This window comes from Oncorhynchus clarkii, chromosome 19, assembly GCF_045791955.1.
Source record: "Oncorhynchus clarkii lewisi isolate Uvic-CL-2024 chromosome 19, UVic_Ocla_1.0, whole genome shotgun sequence".
Taxonomy (NCBI): Eukaryota; Metazoa; Chordata; class Actinopteri; order Salmoniformes; family Salmonidae; genus Oncorhynchus; species Oncorhynchus clarkii.
Window position 1 is genome coordinate 43,383,224 of NC_092165.1, and position 15,000 is coordinate 43,398,223.

The 15,000-nt window shown below is 48.1% G+C and overlaps 1 protein-coding gene across 1 annotated transcript in view; it reads right to left on the minus strand.

The window, feature by feature from the left end:
• Positions 1-15,000, minus strand: part of LOC139375249 (ryanodine receptor 3-like) — a 158,999-nt gene that overhangs the window by 43,817 nt on the left and 100,182 nt on the right. The window contains exons 36-45 of the mRNA XM_071116859.1: positions 14,356-14,556; positions 13,315-13,417; positions 12,456-12,590; positions 7,992-8,265; positions 7,709-7,823; positions 5,181-5,313; positions 1,480-1,583; positions 1,185-1,320; positions 188-374; positions 1-39 (exon numbers count right to left, since the gene is read on the minus strand). The exon at positions 1-39 is cut by the window's left edge and continues 70 nt beyond it. Of these exons, the coding sequence (XP_070972960.1) occupies positions 1-39; positions 188-374; positions 1,185-1,320; positions 1,480-1,583; positions 5,181-5,313; positions 7,709-7,823; positions 7,992-8,265; positions 12,456-12,590; positions 13,315-13,417; positions 14,356-14,556 (1,427 nt within the window). The remainder of the gene's footprint in view (positions 40-187; positions 375-1,184; positions 1,321-1,479; positions 1,584-5,180; positions 5,314-7,708; positions 7,824-7,991; positions 8,266-12,455; positions 12,591-13,314; positions 13,418-14,355; positions 14,557-15,000) is intronic.

Genomic DNA, 15,000 nt, shown 5'->3' on the forward strand with positions numbered 1-15,000 from the left:
ATATGCACCACCTCTTCCTCCTCATCGTCCTCAGCAGACCTGCCCATAACAAAACCAATGAGAAGGTCTTCTGGGCCTTACCTTGCCATCTTAACTAACTCATGATGATCTTACAGCGTTTACTTTGCGATGTACTATGCCGTTAGCTCTTGCTTTATAGCTATGGCAGGTACAGTATGTAGCTTACGCGTCAGAGCTGACCCCCTGGGCGGAGGAGGGCAAGTCCACAGCAGGGTTATCTGAGATTTTGATGGCCTCCTTCATGGCTGCCAGCAGCCCGTTACCCCCCTCTCCTCTCAGAGCCGGGCCAAAACACTCTGGACGCCTGATCAGTAGCTTCACCACCACACTGGAGTTCTCCTCCACACTCTCACCTGGAACACACACATGCATTTGTTACACACACACACACACACACACACACACACACACACACACACACACACACACACACACACACACACACACACACACACACACACACACACACACACACACACACACACACACACACACACACACACACACACACTCCACCAGGTTAACAAAACATATATTTCAGTAATACACTGCATTAGCACATTGACATCAACACAGATATCGACACAAGATGCACATAAAATGTATTGGCAGTGGAAAAACACACACAAATATAGCACACAGTACACACACACACACATCAACAACTGATATGAACAAAATACTCCTTTGGGCTCCCAAACACCTCGGAGGTGAACAGCACCAGACATAAAGTTCATCTAGTGAGTGCTTGACAATGTATCGCCACTGTTTTTGGTCCATCACTGTCAGGAAGCAAATGAATGGCTGCCCTGCTCTTTCATCCAGGAGCAGTTTCCAATATTCACTCTCTTTAGTGAGATCCTGTTCCTCCACTGAACTCTACTGACCTTGAGGCTGTGGCTCCTATCAGCTAACCCCCTCAGGCAGTCTAGCCTGCCCAGCAGGATCCACACAGACAGGCCATCTCTAAAACTGCTGTCATGACGTTGCCCTCTTTGGGTACAGCGAGCCCATCCCCCTCTCCCTGCCTCCCCCTGCCTCCTTCAACTAGGCTGCTGTGGTCAGAGAGAGGTCGTAAATTCCTGAGTAGACCCTGCCATAACAGAGACCAAGGTTCAGTACAGGAGCTGCTGACAGTCATTACAGTACAGTGCCCCACCTACCATTGACAAATACAGCGAAGCGCAGGAAGGAGAGGTAGCGTTCACCCTCAATGGGGTTCCAGCCGATGTCAGGGTAACCTTTGTCCAGCAGCATGGGACAGCTCTGGAGCCCACAGCCTGCTAGGTACGTCACCACCTGCGACACACAACCAGGACACAACCATGACAAAACAAAGACAAGCTTAGCAACAGCCACATGGACTGAGGATACTCTGAAACACATAGACACAAAACCCCAATTCTAATGCACACACACCAACACACACACACATCCAATAGAGACAGTATATCCTACCTTGTCCAGGTCGGGCTCTTCCAGGGCCAAGGCCAGGCCGTTGTTGTCCATCACAGAGGAGGCAGCCACGTCTAGAGGAGTGGAGCCTCTCATGGCTGGGGATGCTACGGGGAGAAAACATACATAGGATCCAATTTAAGTTATTCATTTCTCACAGGTATTTACAACAATTCTGGTGTTCAGAGAATGATTCTCCATTCCACTAAGTCAGAGGTTCTTCTCATTGAGATGGGAAGTTGTGGGAGTAACCTAAAGCCAACAGCAGGTGGCAGCATTACACTCTCACGATGAACCAGGACCAGACTCTGATTGGACTGTCAGACAGTTAATCTGTCAACAGCTGAGTGATACTGAGCTAAACCAACATTTCCAGCTCATATTGGCAGTAATGACTCATACCTTCTATTGTTTCACTGAGTTCATTTAAGCTCATTAAAGCAGCAGTATATTTCACTAGCTTTTGTTTTCATAAACAGAAACATTCAAAGATGCAAATTATTGGTTCAGGCTAAAATCACACTCAAAGACTTTGTCCAATATACTGTAGGTGCAAGACTGTAAAATGTACATGGGTCGAGAAGACTACTGTAAGTGACTACGTTGTCCCTCGCCTTTGGACAATTCTGTGTGTGTGTGTGTGTGTGTGCGTGCGTTCGTGTGTGTGTGTGTGAGAGAGAGTGTTAGCCCAGGAGAGAACCGCTCTCTCTTTCTCCCTCTCACAGCACGGTGTTCAAAGACTGACTGTGGCACAACCTCTCCTGACAGAATGTATGATGACTCACCCTCTCCCCTGATGGATTCACGACCAATTGACCAGCTAACCACACACACACACACACACACACACACACACACACACACACACACACACACACACACACACACACACACACACACACACACACACACACAAACACACCTAATCTCAGGTGTGTGTCTAATGTATGCAGACTCACAGCTCAAGGACCTAACGTGAGGCCCCAATGAGATTATTGTCCATAACAATGAGAACAGCGTCAGAGATGCCGCCACACCCAGTGTAACTACAGTATAAGCCTGTTGTTCCAATAGGAAGTAAGAGATGCTGGATATAGCATGTGATTTTCCTATGTCAGAGACTCTCCATTAACTCAGGGGTGTAGGGTACTGAGAATGTGATTTCCATCAACCCCCAGCAAGTGTATCCCCCAGCCCCAGCTCTACCAGGAGCAGTGTACCCCAGCCCCAGCTCTACCAGGAGCAGTGTACCCTAGCCCCAGCTCTACTAGGAGCAGTGTACCCCAGCGCCAGCTCTACCAGGAGCAGTGTACCCCAGCTCTACCAGGAGAAGTTTACCCCAGCCCCAGCTCTACCAGGAGCAGTGTACCCCAGCTCTACTAGGAGCAGTGTACCCCAGCCCCAGCTCTACCAGGAGCAGTGTACCCCAGCGCCAGCTCTACCAGGAGCAGTGTACCCCAGCCCCAGCTCTACCAGGAGCAGTGTACCCCAGCGCCAGCTCTACCAGGAGCAGTGTACCCCAGCCCCAGCTCTACTAGGAGCAGTGTACCCCAGCAATAGCTCTACCAGGAGCAGTGTACCCCAGCCCCAGCTCTACCAGGAGCAGTGTACCCCAGCCCCAGCTCTACTAGGAGCAGTGTACCCCAGCGCCAGCTCTACCAGGAGCAGTGTACCCCAGCTCTACTAGGAGCAGTGTACCCCAGCCCCAGCTCTACCAGGAGCAGTGTACCCCAGCCCCAGCTCTACCAGGAGCAGTGTACCCCAGCTCTACTAGGAGCAGTGTACCCCAGCCCCAGCTCTACCAGGATCAGTGTACCCCAGCGCCAGCTCTACCAGGAGCAGTGTACCCCAGCCCCAGCTCTACCAGGAGCAGTGTACCCCAGCGCCAGCTCTACCAGGAGCAGTGTACCCCAGCCCCAGCTCTACTAGGAGCAGTGTACCCCAGCGCCAGCTCTACCAGGAGCAGTGTACCCCAGCCCCAGCTCTACCAGGAGCAGTGTACCCCAGCCCCAGCTCTACTAGGAGCAGTGTACCCCAGCACCAGCACTACCAGGAGCAGTGTACCCCAGCCCTACCAGGAGCAGTGTACCCCATACCCCAGGCCAGCTCTACTAGGAGCAGTGTACCCCAGCCCCAGCTCTACTAGGAGCAGTGTACCCCAGCCCCAGCTCTACCAGGAACAGTGTACCCCAGCCCCAGCTCTACTAGGAGCAGTGTACCCCAGCCCCAGCTCTACCAGGAGCAGTGTACCCCAGCCCCAGCTCTACCAGGAGCAGTGTACCCCAGCCCCAGCTCTACTAGGAGCAGTGTACCCCAGCGCCAGCTCTACCAGGAGCAGTGTACCGCAGCTCCAGCTCTACCAGGAGCAGTGTACCCCAGCCCCAGCTCTACCAGGAGCAGTGTAACCCAGCCCCAGCTCTACCAGGAGCAGTGTACCCCAGCCCCAGTTCTACCAGGAGCAGTGTACCCCAGCCCCAGTTCTACCAGGAGCAGTGTACCCCAGCCCCAGTTCTACCAGGAGCAGTGTACCCCAGCCCCAGCTCTACCAGGAGCAGTGTACCCCAGCCCCAGTTCTACTAGGATCAGTGTACCCCAGCCCTACCAGGAGCAGTGTACCCCAGCCCCAGTTCTACTAGGATCAGTGTACCCCAGCCCTACCAGGAGCAGTGTACCCCAGCCCCAGCTCTACCAGGAGCAGTGTACCCCAGCCCCAGTTCTACCAGGAGCAGTGTACCCCAGCCCTACCAGGAGCAGTGTACCCCAGCCCCAGTTCTACTAGGATCAGTGTACCCCAGCCCTACCAGGAGCAGTGTACCCCAGCCCCAGCTCTAACAGGAGCAGTGTACCCCAGCCCCAGTTCTACCAGGAGCAGTGTACCCCAGCCCTACCAGGAGCAGTGTACCCCAGACCCCAGGCCCAGCCCTACCAGGAGCAGTGTACCCCAGACCCAGCTCTACCAGGAGCAGTGTACCGCCCGGCCCAGCTCTGCCAGGAGCAGTGTACCTCAGCCCCAGCTCTACCAGGAGCACTGTACCCCAGGCCCAGTTCTACCAGGAGCAGTGTACCCCCCGGCCCAGCTCTACCAGGAGCAGTGTACCGCCCGGCCCAGCTCTACCAGGAGCAGTGTTCCACCCCGCCCAGCTCTACCAGGAGCAGTGTACCCTCAGGCCCAGCTCTACCAGGAGCAGTGTACCCCCAGGCCCAGCTCTACCAGGAGCAGTGTACCCCAGACCCTAGGCCCAGTTCTACCAGGAGCAGTGTACCCAGCCCTACCAGGAGCAGTGTAGTGCCCGGCCCAGCTATACCAGGAGCAGTGTACCCCAGCCCCAGTTCTACCAGGAGCAGTGTACCCCAGCCCCAGTTCTACCAGGAGCAGTGTACCCCCAGGCCCAGTTCTACCAGTAGCAGTGTATCCCCAGGCCCAGTTCTACCAGGAGCAGTGTACCCCCAGGCCTAGTTCTACCAGGAGCAGTGTACCCCCAAGCCCAGCTCTACCAGGAGCAGTGTACCCCCAGGCCCAGCTCTACCAGGAGCAGTGTACCCCCAGGCCCAGTTTTACCAGGAGCAGTGTACCCCAGCCCCAGCTCTACCAGGAGGAGTGTACCCCCAGGCCTAGTTCTACCAGGAGCAGTGTACCCCCAGGCCCAGTTCTACCAGGAGCAGTGTACCCCCAGGCCCAGCTCTACCAGGAGCAGTGTACCTACCAAGGCCTACGCTGCTGTTCTCCAGAAGGTAGCTGAGGTGGTCAAACATGGCCTTTTGGTTCTGACGACTGATCCTGCAGAAGTAACACAGGAAGCGACAGCAGCTGGCCACCATCTTGGGGAACGCTATCTCCTGAGAGGAAAAGCACAGAGACTAGGGTTGATGAGGCACAACCTGTCCAATTCTCACTATAAAACTGAGACTCTTTCTGACAGCTATGCATATTTTTAGTAGATAAAACTTGAAACTACTAGTAGTTAAATTGTTGAAACTAGAAGACCTAAAATATAAATACAAGCTTAACTCATGTGATCATCAAAAAGAGACAAACAGGCAGGCAGACAGACAAGAGGGTACAGTTACAGTATCACAGTATCACTATTCTGGGCTTGTGTTGGGTCGACTGACTATTTGGCTTCCTCAAGGCGTGTTGCTATAAATCCCCTTCACTAACGAATGTCTAAAAAGGCCTGCCATGCCATTCCATGCCGACCCCCCTCTGTCCTTCCTCCATCTCCAGGACGGGCTCTATACCCCAGTGTCATGGTAGAGAGCCGTCAGCCTGGGAGAATAACCACCTGCTGTGGTGCATTTATTACTGCCCTCCCCTCCTTTCCCAAACACACACTCAGCCTCCCTTCTACATGCAGTACAGCCTCCCTTGCCTTGGTTTGTAGCACATACAGTGGGGCAAAAAAGTATTTATTCAGCCACCAATTGTGCAAGTTCTCCCACTTAAAAAGAAAGATGAGAATGGCCTGTAATTTTCATCATAGGTACACTTTAACTATGACAGACAAAATGAGAATAAAAAAATCCAGAAAATCACATTGTAGGATTTTTTATGAATTTATTTGCAAATTATGGTGGAAAATAAGTATTCGGTCACCTACAAACAAGCAAGATTTCTGGCTCTCACAGACCTGTAACAACTTCTTTAAGAGGCTCCTCTGTCCTCCACTCGTTACCTGTATGAATGGAACCTGTTTGAACTTGATATCAGTATAAAAGACACCTGTCCACAACCTCAAACAGTCACACTCCAAATTCCACTATGGCCAAGACCAAAGAACTGTCAAAGGACACCAGAAACAAAATTGTAGACCTGCACCAGGCTGGGAAGACTGAATCTGCAATAGGTAAGCAGCTTGGTTTGAAGAAATCAACTGTGGGAGCAATTATTATGAAATGGAAGACATACAAGACCACTGATAATCTCCCTCGATCTGGGGCTCCACACAAGATCTCACCCCGTGGGGTCAAAATGATTACAAGAACGGTGAGCAAAAATCCCAGAACCACACGGGGGGACCTAGTGAATGACCTGCAGAGAGCTGGGACCAAAGTAACAAAGCCTACCATCAGTAACACACTACGCCGCCAGGGACTCAAATCCTGCAGTGCCAGACATATCCCCCTGCTTAAGCCAGCACATGTCCAGGTCCGTCTGAAGTTTGATAGAGAGCATTTGGATGATCCAGAAGAAGATTGGGAGAATGTCATATGGTCAGATGAAACCAAAATAGAACTTTTTGGTAAAAACTCAACTCGTCGTGTTTGGAGGACAAAGAATGCTGAGTTGCATCCAAAGAACACCATACCTACTGTGAAGCATGGGGGTGGAAACATCATTCTTGGGGCTGTTTTTCTGCAAAGGGACCAGGACGACTGATCATTGTAAAGGAAATAATGAATGGGGCCATGTATTGTGAGATTTTGAGTGAAAACCTCCTTCCATCAGCAAGGGCATTGAAGATGAAACGTGGCTGGGTCTTTCAGCATGACAATGATCCCAAACACAACGCCCGGGTAACGAAGGAGTGGCTTCGTAAGAAGCATTTCAAGGTCCTGGAGTGGCCTCACCAGTCTCCAGATCTTAACCCCATAGAACATCTTTGGAGGGAGTTGAAAGTCTGTGTTTCCCAGCAACAGCCCCAAAACATCACTGCTCTAGAGGATATCTGCATGGAGGAATGGGCCAAAATACCAGCAACAGTGTGTGAAAACCTTGTGAAGACTTACAGAAAACGTTTGACCTCTGTCATTGCCAACAAAGGGTATATAACAAAGTATTGAGATAAACTTTTGTTATTGACCTAATACTTATTTTCCACCATAATTTGCAAATAAATTAATTAAACATCCTACAATGTGATTTTCTGGATTTTTTCCCCCTCATTTTGTCTGTCATAGTGGAAGTGTACCTATGATGAAAATTACAGGCCTCTCTCATCTTTTTAAGTGGGAGAACTTGCACAATTGGTGGCTGACTAAATACTTTTTTGCCCCACTGTACACATTGGAGCTCTGGAAAACCTGTTTTTCAAATACTGTATACAACCAATATTTATTCTCAAGTGTGTTTGTTAAAGTCATTCCCCGTAATTGGCCATTGTGTTGTGTTATGCTGCATCTGACGCCTACCCAGTAGCCACACAGTGCTAGTTGAATCTCTCATCAACAACTGTCATGGATGCTGTGATACATCATAGTCTCCTGTATCATCCGTAGCAGTACTGAACTGTACCTGGGACTTGCCTCCTCCCAGCACGTTGACCATCACCTCCATCACCGTCTCATGCATGCCTAGAACACGCATCAGGTTGGGGTGCTGGTAGAATATCTTGTTGTTCATGATGTCACTGGATGGAAATACAAAACACAGAATACTCAGAACAGGTCAAATAATACTTGGAACAGTGATTGAGATCATTATTGTATCTTAAATTAAGCATTGGTACTTTAAAGCTCCCTGGTTATCAGACTATATATGTTCGTGCAGTAGACTGTGTCACTGACATGTAACCTACCCCAGACCGTCGATCATGAGTTTCTCCTCCTCCTTGCCCATGCGTACGGATAGCAGTGATCTGATCTGACCCAGAGAGGCCAGCAGGTTGATGGTGTCCTGTATAGAGGCAGCACTGATAGTGTAGCTCTTCCTCATGGCCCGGAGCAGCTCTCCAATGCTGTCGTACTGTCTCCTCAGCAGGCTGAACATCACTCTGACCAGCTCGGGGTCCTGGACGTGGCACTCCTGAGCCCAGCTCACCATGGTCTGGGAGATCAACTCCTTCAGGTTGGCTAGAGAACAGACAGCAGAACCTTTTTATCTCCTTTACATGTTTAGGATATGTACTGCACCGCCACATTTTTTGTAACCTTTGTCATATAGTGGTATAGTAAGAAGTCCTAACATTATAGTGGTAAAAACAAGAGCAGTTTACGGAAGTACAGTAGATGGAACTAGTGTGTGGGAAGTGAGCCTTTTCAAAGAGGTTTGTAGGCAATGCTTCCTCTAAGTGCAGTAGCCCCGAGACTGCCTCCCCGAAACTGCCTCCCCGAGACTGCCTACCCGAGACTGCCTCCCAGAAACTGCCTCCCCGAGACTGCCTCCCCGAGACTGCCTCCCCGAGACTGCCTCCCCGGGACCTCCTCCCCGGGACTGCCGCGCAGAAATATCATCCCACAGAGCACGAGATTGAACTTCACTCAACTTTCTAGAACAGTGGTCACCAAGATGTCCATCACGATCGCCTGGTTGATCTCCAATGCATTCCTAGTCGATCGCCAAACATTTCTGTAAAAACCCAATGATAAAGCCTTGTGTTCCTATTCTTTTTATTTGTCTCAAGCTGTAGGTGCACCTGATTCAGCTGCCCTGTGTGCCGGGTAGGCCAACTGTTGCCATTGTCAACCATTTCATGAAGATACACTGAAGACATTCCAGAGAGCAAATTAAGTGCACTAGAGGCCAACCGCTGGCCAATCGGATGGCTCAGATGGCCGTGTCTGCAGTAACGTAGCAGGTACAAAAGTTCAGTACAGCAAAGTTGATACTGTGAGATTTCAAAACTTTTAAAACCATGACTAGAGAGAGACCGTCAACGAACACATTAAAGAGCTGCTGTTTATATGAGTGAGTTCATGTTTAAGTTCTCGCTCAGCACTACCAACACTTTTTACTCAACACTTTTATAAGCCATAAAACGTGTGTTCTTCATATTTCCACTCGCGCTACAACAAGCACTGCAGTAGTAATGAATGAGTTGGAAAGTGTATCTATAGGTTTGTGTTGTTGTTATTTCTAGCGGCTTGGGTATTTTTTTTAAATCGAGGAACATTTCACTTTCTCTGTTCGTAGGAGAAACAACATCAATTTGTGCATGAGGCAGAAATAATGCGGTGCGACTTGAGTTTTGCCGTGTCCCTTCTTGGTCAGGAGTCAGTGGAGGAAACGGAGAGCGTAGGGATGTTGAGAGGCGGACCATCAGTCTGCTGCTCTCTCCCTCCTCTGAGACAGACCATCAGATACAGGCTCCATCAACCCAGAAAAATACAAATAAAAAGCAAATGATTTAAATGTGTGCTCACTCAGCTGTGCTTCACAAGTAATACAACAGCGGATCTATTACCGGCGTGATCATACAGCCTACCTCAAACTTTGAAATATAATATTAAAAAAATGGCCCAAACAACAATGCATTGGCATGGCAATTCAAGCAAAGCCAATATGCGTTGATAATGTATTAGCCTACAAGGACACTGTTAAAACTGTAACTTAAAGCGGGTACAGCCTCAGAGTTCACGGTAAACGTGCGCTGGAAGTTGCACAGAAGATCTGAAATTTCCTCAGTGCTGAATTAATTTTTAGGGAACATTGCTTGTAGGTATACATATTGATGGCAAAGTGCCTGGGTGTCATTATGTACACAGAACAGAACAGAGAATGACCCTCTCTAGACGTCTTTGAAAAGTGAGTGAGAGACAGAGCAGGGTTCTTCAGACCCTTCAGTAGCAGCCCTGGTCACAAAGCCCCATCACTGCTGTTAAAGAGACTTGACTAGCTGATCCTACTTGTCACCATGCAAGAGTGATGAAAGGGAAGTCATTGAACGACTCAATTCAGAACATGATAAGACCTGGAATTAGAAGCAGCTGTCTCTTTCACTTTCTTCTTGCCTTCACAAGGCTCCAGTCTGCTGAAAGCAGAACTCTGTCTGTGTATCACACATAGCAACAAGTCTCTTCTCAAAAGAAGAGGTAATGAATTATATGAGCAATGTTAATGTCATTGTTTTCCGTGATTTGTCAAGAAAACACTTTTGCTAGTTCATTCATGAAAAGGCAATAGTACATTCTCGGCGGAGCGGAATCGAAGCTCTATTATGTAAAAAAGTGACTCACTGGGAGAGTAAGAGGTATTAATAGTACTGTACCATATCCTGCTGCCTCTCCCGGTCAACTGAGTCATTGTTTAGACAGCTCATATGACGGGAACCCTTAAGGCTTCATTAAAATCAGATCAATAGGCCTGTGGCGTTGGAAGGCAGTTTGTAGCGGTGGTGTGTGATGTGTGTGTGTATGTGTGTGTGTCTTCCAAGCTTAGGTAGCCTCGCCAAAGGGAGAACAGTAACCAATTCAGAGCAGTGGGGAAGGGACAATTTGCATGCAATCAATAATAGTTGTTTTAAAGCAGAGCAATCAGGAGGCTGTGTTTTTAGGTCTCTGTTTCTGCTGGTTGGTTGATTGGCTTGGCTTGTACTCCACAGAGTAAAACTCTCAACACTGGGCTGTCAATCATCACTACAGCTCACACCACAGCTCACACCACAGCTCTCACCACAGCTCACACCACAGCTCTCACCACAGCTCACACCACAGCTCTCACCACAGCTCTCACCACAGCTTTATGTTTATGTAACCCAGTCTGAACCCAGTAGGAACCCTGAACCCAGTAGAAACCCAGTCTGAACCCAGCACAGTTAGAATAAATCATGTCTGAAAAAAAAACAGAGAACACCGGCAAAAAAATATCCAAACAAGTGTTTAACTGGAAACACACAACCTCTATATTCATGTCCTCTCTCTTGTGAGATCAATAGTGGAGAGTCTCATATGGTCCACATCAGGGCCAGTCTAACGGTCTGGGGACAGATTGCCTTTCATTGTCTGCATTCACTGTTGCATATTCCAGACCAAATTTACCTGCCGCAAATTGGGCACTTGTCCTTGCCAGTGCACTATTATTATAGGCAGTGAGGTGTACCCATATTGGTTTGTGGTCAGGAAAAGTGCAAACATGTTTTCCTTTGAATGAAATGTACTGATCTCAACTACAAGTGTAGCCCATCCTGGATACATACCACAGGAGAACGGAGTGAATGGAATTGTATCAACCACATGTTTCATGTACTTTATACCATTCCACTTATTCCATTCCAGCCATTACCATGAGCCCATCCTCCCTAATTAACGTGACACCAACCTCCTGTGCTGGATACAGAGAGGCTTCTAAACTCAAGATAGGGCTTTCATTTTATTGATTGCTTTATTGTCTTACAGGGCAGTAAAATGATAATTAAACGCCATAAAAAGTTTCAATAGAACTGTCCCGATAATATGAAGGATTCTGCTATGGTGAAACAGTGTTGTGACAGTGGTGTGTCCTGAAGGACAGGGAGGGAAGGATTCTGCTATGGTGAAACAATGTTATGACAGTGGTCTGTCCTGAAGGACAGGGAGGAAAGGATTCTGTAATGGTGAAACAGTGTTGTGACAGTGGTCTGTCCTGAAGGACAGGGAGGGAAGGATTCTGCTATGGTGAAACAGTGTTGTGACAGTGGTCTGTCCTGAAGGACAGGAAGGGAGGGAAGTGATTAATGGCAATCAGTGAATTAATTAGTAGCCTCTGATATCGCATTGTACTTGAAGAATGTCAGACAATTTCCATACTGGTAAAGAGCTCTGCATTTGTGTATATTTGTGTGTGCCTGTGTGTGTGCGTGTATGTGTGTAAGATCAGGATGAAGAAGCCTGAGTTATCTCAGTGCAGTGTTTTTCTCTTCTCTCTCTGCAGAAGAGAAGGAGGACTGAGTGAAGATGACCCTCACTGCCAGGCAGAGCAGCCAATCCTCTACCGGCTCCACATTACCATAATAACATTGAAAAAGACATTGAAATGGAAATGGCTGCAACTGGGTGTCTGTGCTACATGCCAGACAAATGGAACAGGGCTTGTATGCCAGCATCACTATTCAGCTGCTACACGGCTTCTTTCAATTTCCCCATCCACCTATGTTAGCCAGAGAGAGTAAACAGTGGCTTGTTCAGGAGAAAAATAGGATAACCTCCAACAAAGAGTATATTAGGAAATGTGTGTTATTACTGAGAGACTGTATTATCTTCAGGGACTACGGGAATGAGGTGGATTCCACAGTCACCAAGTCATGTTATTGCTGGCTCTGACATAGTTGTAGAAGTAATTATCTTACAGGGGGCTTGTTGTTCCTGCTCTGTGGGCTCCTCTTCAGTCTTCAGAGGTTGACCTTTGATCTTGTAGACCAGGGCCAGCAGACGACCTTTAATAGACGTGTCCTGGTCATCTTCCTCTTCCTCCATAGGGATTCCTACACAAGCACACGGCACAGAGATGAAACCAATATCCCACTCCTGGACAAATGTTGCTTCCTAGCGGTCAATCTAGCGCCATATTTCAGGTGTATTACAGGTTTTCTTTTGCTAGCGTTATTTTTTCCCTCTGTGTCTTTCCTTTGTATTTCCCTGCAGTCTCCATTCTACGGTGCTGCTTTGTGTCAGAGTAGTGCAGTGTGACTGTAGAAGACATTACATTGGTAGAGTACCCCCCCCCCCAGGACCAAGCTTTTAATTATTTAGCAAAACATTCAGACGTCAGAGCAATCTGGAGAGGCAGTGAACTATAAGATATCTGCAGAGATAGAGAAGCCTTCCATTCTGCCGAGAAACACACCGGAAGCTCTAATACAATACCGTAATTCAAACCAACCTGGGGAGCTCAGACAACACACGGATATTTACAAGGATACAGGATGAGAGCAAGCTATATTACACCGTTTGTCAAGTAAAAATGCTATTATGTTGACTCTTGTTGTGTGTGTTTTATCCAGTCCTATTTGGACAAGCATTGTGTCCCCTTTGCTGTAAGTAAAGTACATCTCCAATGCCGGCATTTTTGTTTTCGATGAATTCCACAGCTCATCTCTACGGTACAGACCATTTGATGCTGACAGTCATTTTTAATCCTAGTCAGACGGCAGGTCATATTCTCCAGCTCCAGACTGGTCATATAAAACCTGATGGTGTTTTTTTTACCACAGTGCAGCCGCAGCTCGTTGTGGAAGGCATAGAGCTCCTCCTGAATGTCCTCTGGACACGGGCAGTCCTCCCCCGTACTGAAGTTCAACAGCATGTTAATCTGAAACACACATAGACTGTCATTTAGACCACATGACTGTGCTACACAATGGCCCTACACACTTTATACATAAATAGTTCAGAGAAAATAGCAAAGCTTGTGTGCAGTAAGAGAAGTTGAAGGAGCCAGGTAAAAAGTCATTATAGTTTGTGAAAAGTGCTGAAGTGAGCAGGGAGCTGTGACCCTGAAATACTGTGGATGAGATGAGGGTGTTCTTCCCTCCTGTCTGGCAGGGCCGGGGTGGCGAGTCGTAAAGAGCCGTGGTAAACCTGAAGTGACAATGACACAGCAGACAGGGATGGATTCCCACAGCCTTGAGGATGGGCAGCGAAGGGACATGCAGAAATTAAAGATCTTTGGGGAGCTGTTAGACTGTTATAGAGCCGGTCACTAAGCCTCACTCAGTCACTCCGGGCCAGCTGTGCTCTCCACAAATGAAAGAACCCAATGACACAAAACCAAAGGGAATTTAAGGAAAAGGAAGAAATCAATTACCCATGAATGTGGAAAAATGACTGAACACTCCCACAACTCCCCCCAAATACTCTCTTTTTAGTTCAGAGTGGAGAGGCGATCAGAGGGTCACTTTGAGGTTTATTAGAACAATGTGCCCTTGTTGCAGTGTGTATGTGTGCGCACACTCGCTTAGGAGCAGCAGCCTGTCCTGTGTTAATGTGCAAACACTTCTATCTAATACTCGTGTAACAAGGTTAACACACACAGATGTCTGCAGTCATCCCAGTCCTCATGAAGTGGGCAGCATTTCAAAAAGCCTAACTCAATCACAGAGTTACGGCCACGTCCGAAAGTCTGTGAATAAAACTGCTTGCCTGTGACTTTCTCATACTATGACTCTACAGGAGAGAGATGATAAACTCACCATTACCTACATCTTTAACTAGGAGGCCATCCTAGGTTATTTCTATTTCAGTGTGTACCTGTTCTTGGGGAGGGGAGCGGAACTCCTTGGTCTTCTTGGCGGTGATGGCAGCAGACATGTTGAGGGCCAGCATCAGCTCGTTGTACCTGAACTTCTGGTTGTACTGCAGCTTGGAGACGAAGCTGTCTGAGAAGGACACGATGGCCTCGATGCGATGCTTCAGCTCACAGTCACAGAAGTAGTGCAGCAGCTCACACATCTACGAGAGAGAAAAACACATAGAGACAATCTGTCAGCCTCCACATTTAACATCAGCTGGGATTTGGACACACAGAAATTCATTTATATTTTTTATTTAACCTTTATTTACCTAGGCAAATCAGTTAAGAACAAATTCTCATATACAATGACAGCCAACCCCGGCCAAACCCTAACAGGGACGACGCTGAGCCAATTGTGCGCAGCCCTATGTTGTGATACAGCCTGAAATCGAACCAGGGTCTGTATTGACGCCTCTAGCACTGAGATGCAGTGCCTTAGACCGCTGCATCTAATTACACATACTGTATCTGAGTGGACTCATGAGAAGAGAAATCACTGATACAGAGACATTACATGGTTAAGTGACTTTGGAACAGACTATAAATGTCAGTGCATTTTGCAGAGCATGTGATTGAAAGACTAGCTGAAGCAGTGACTCTGT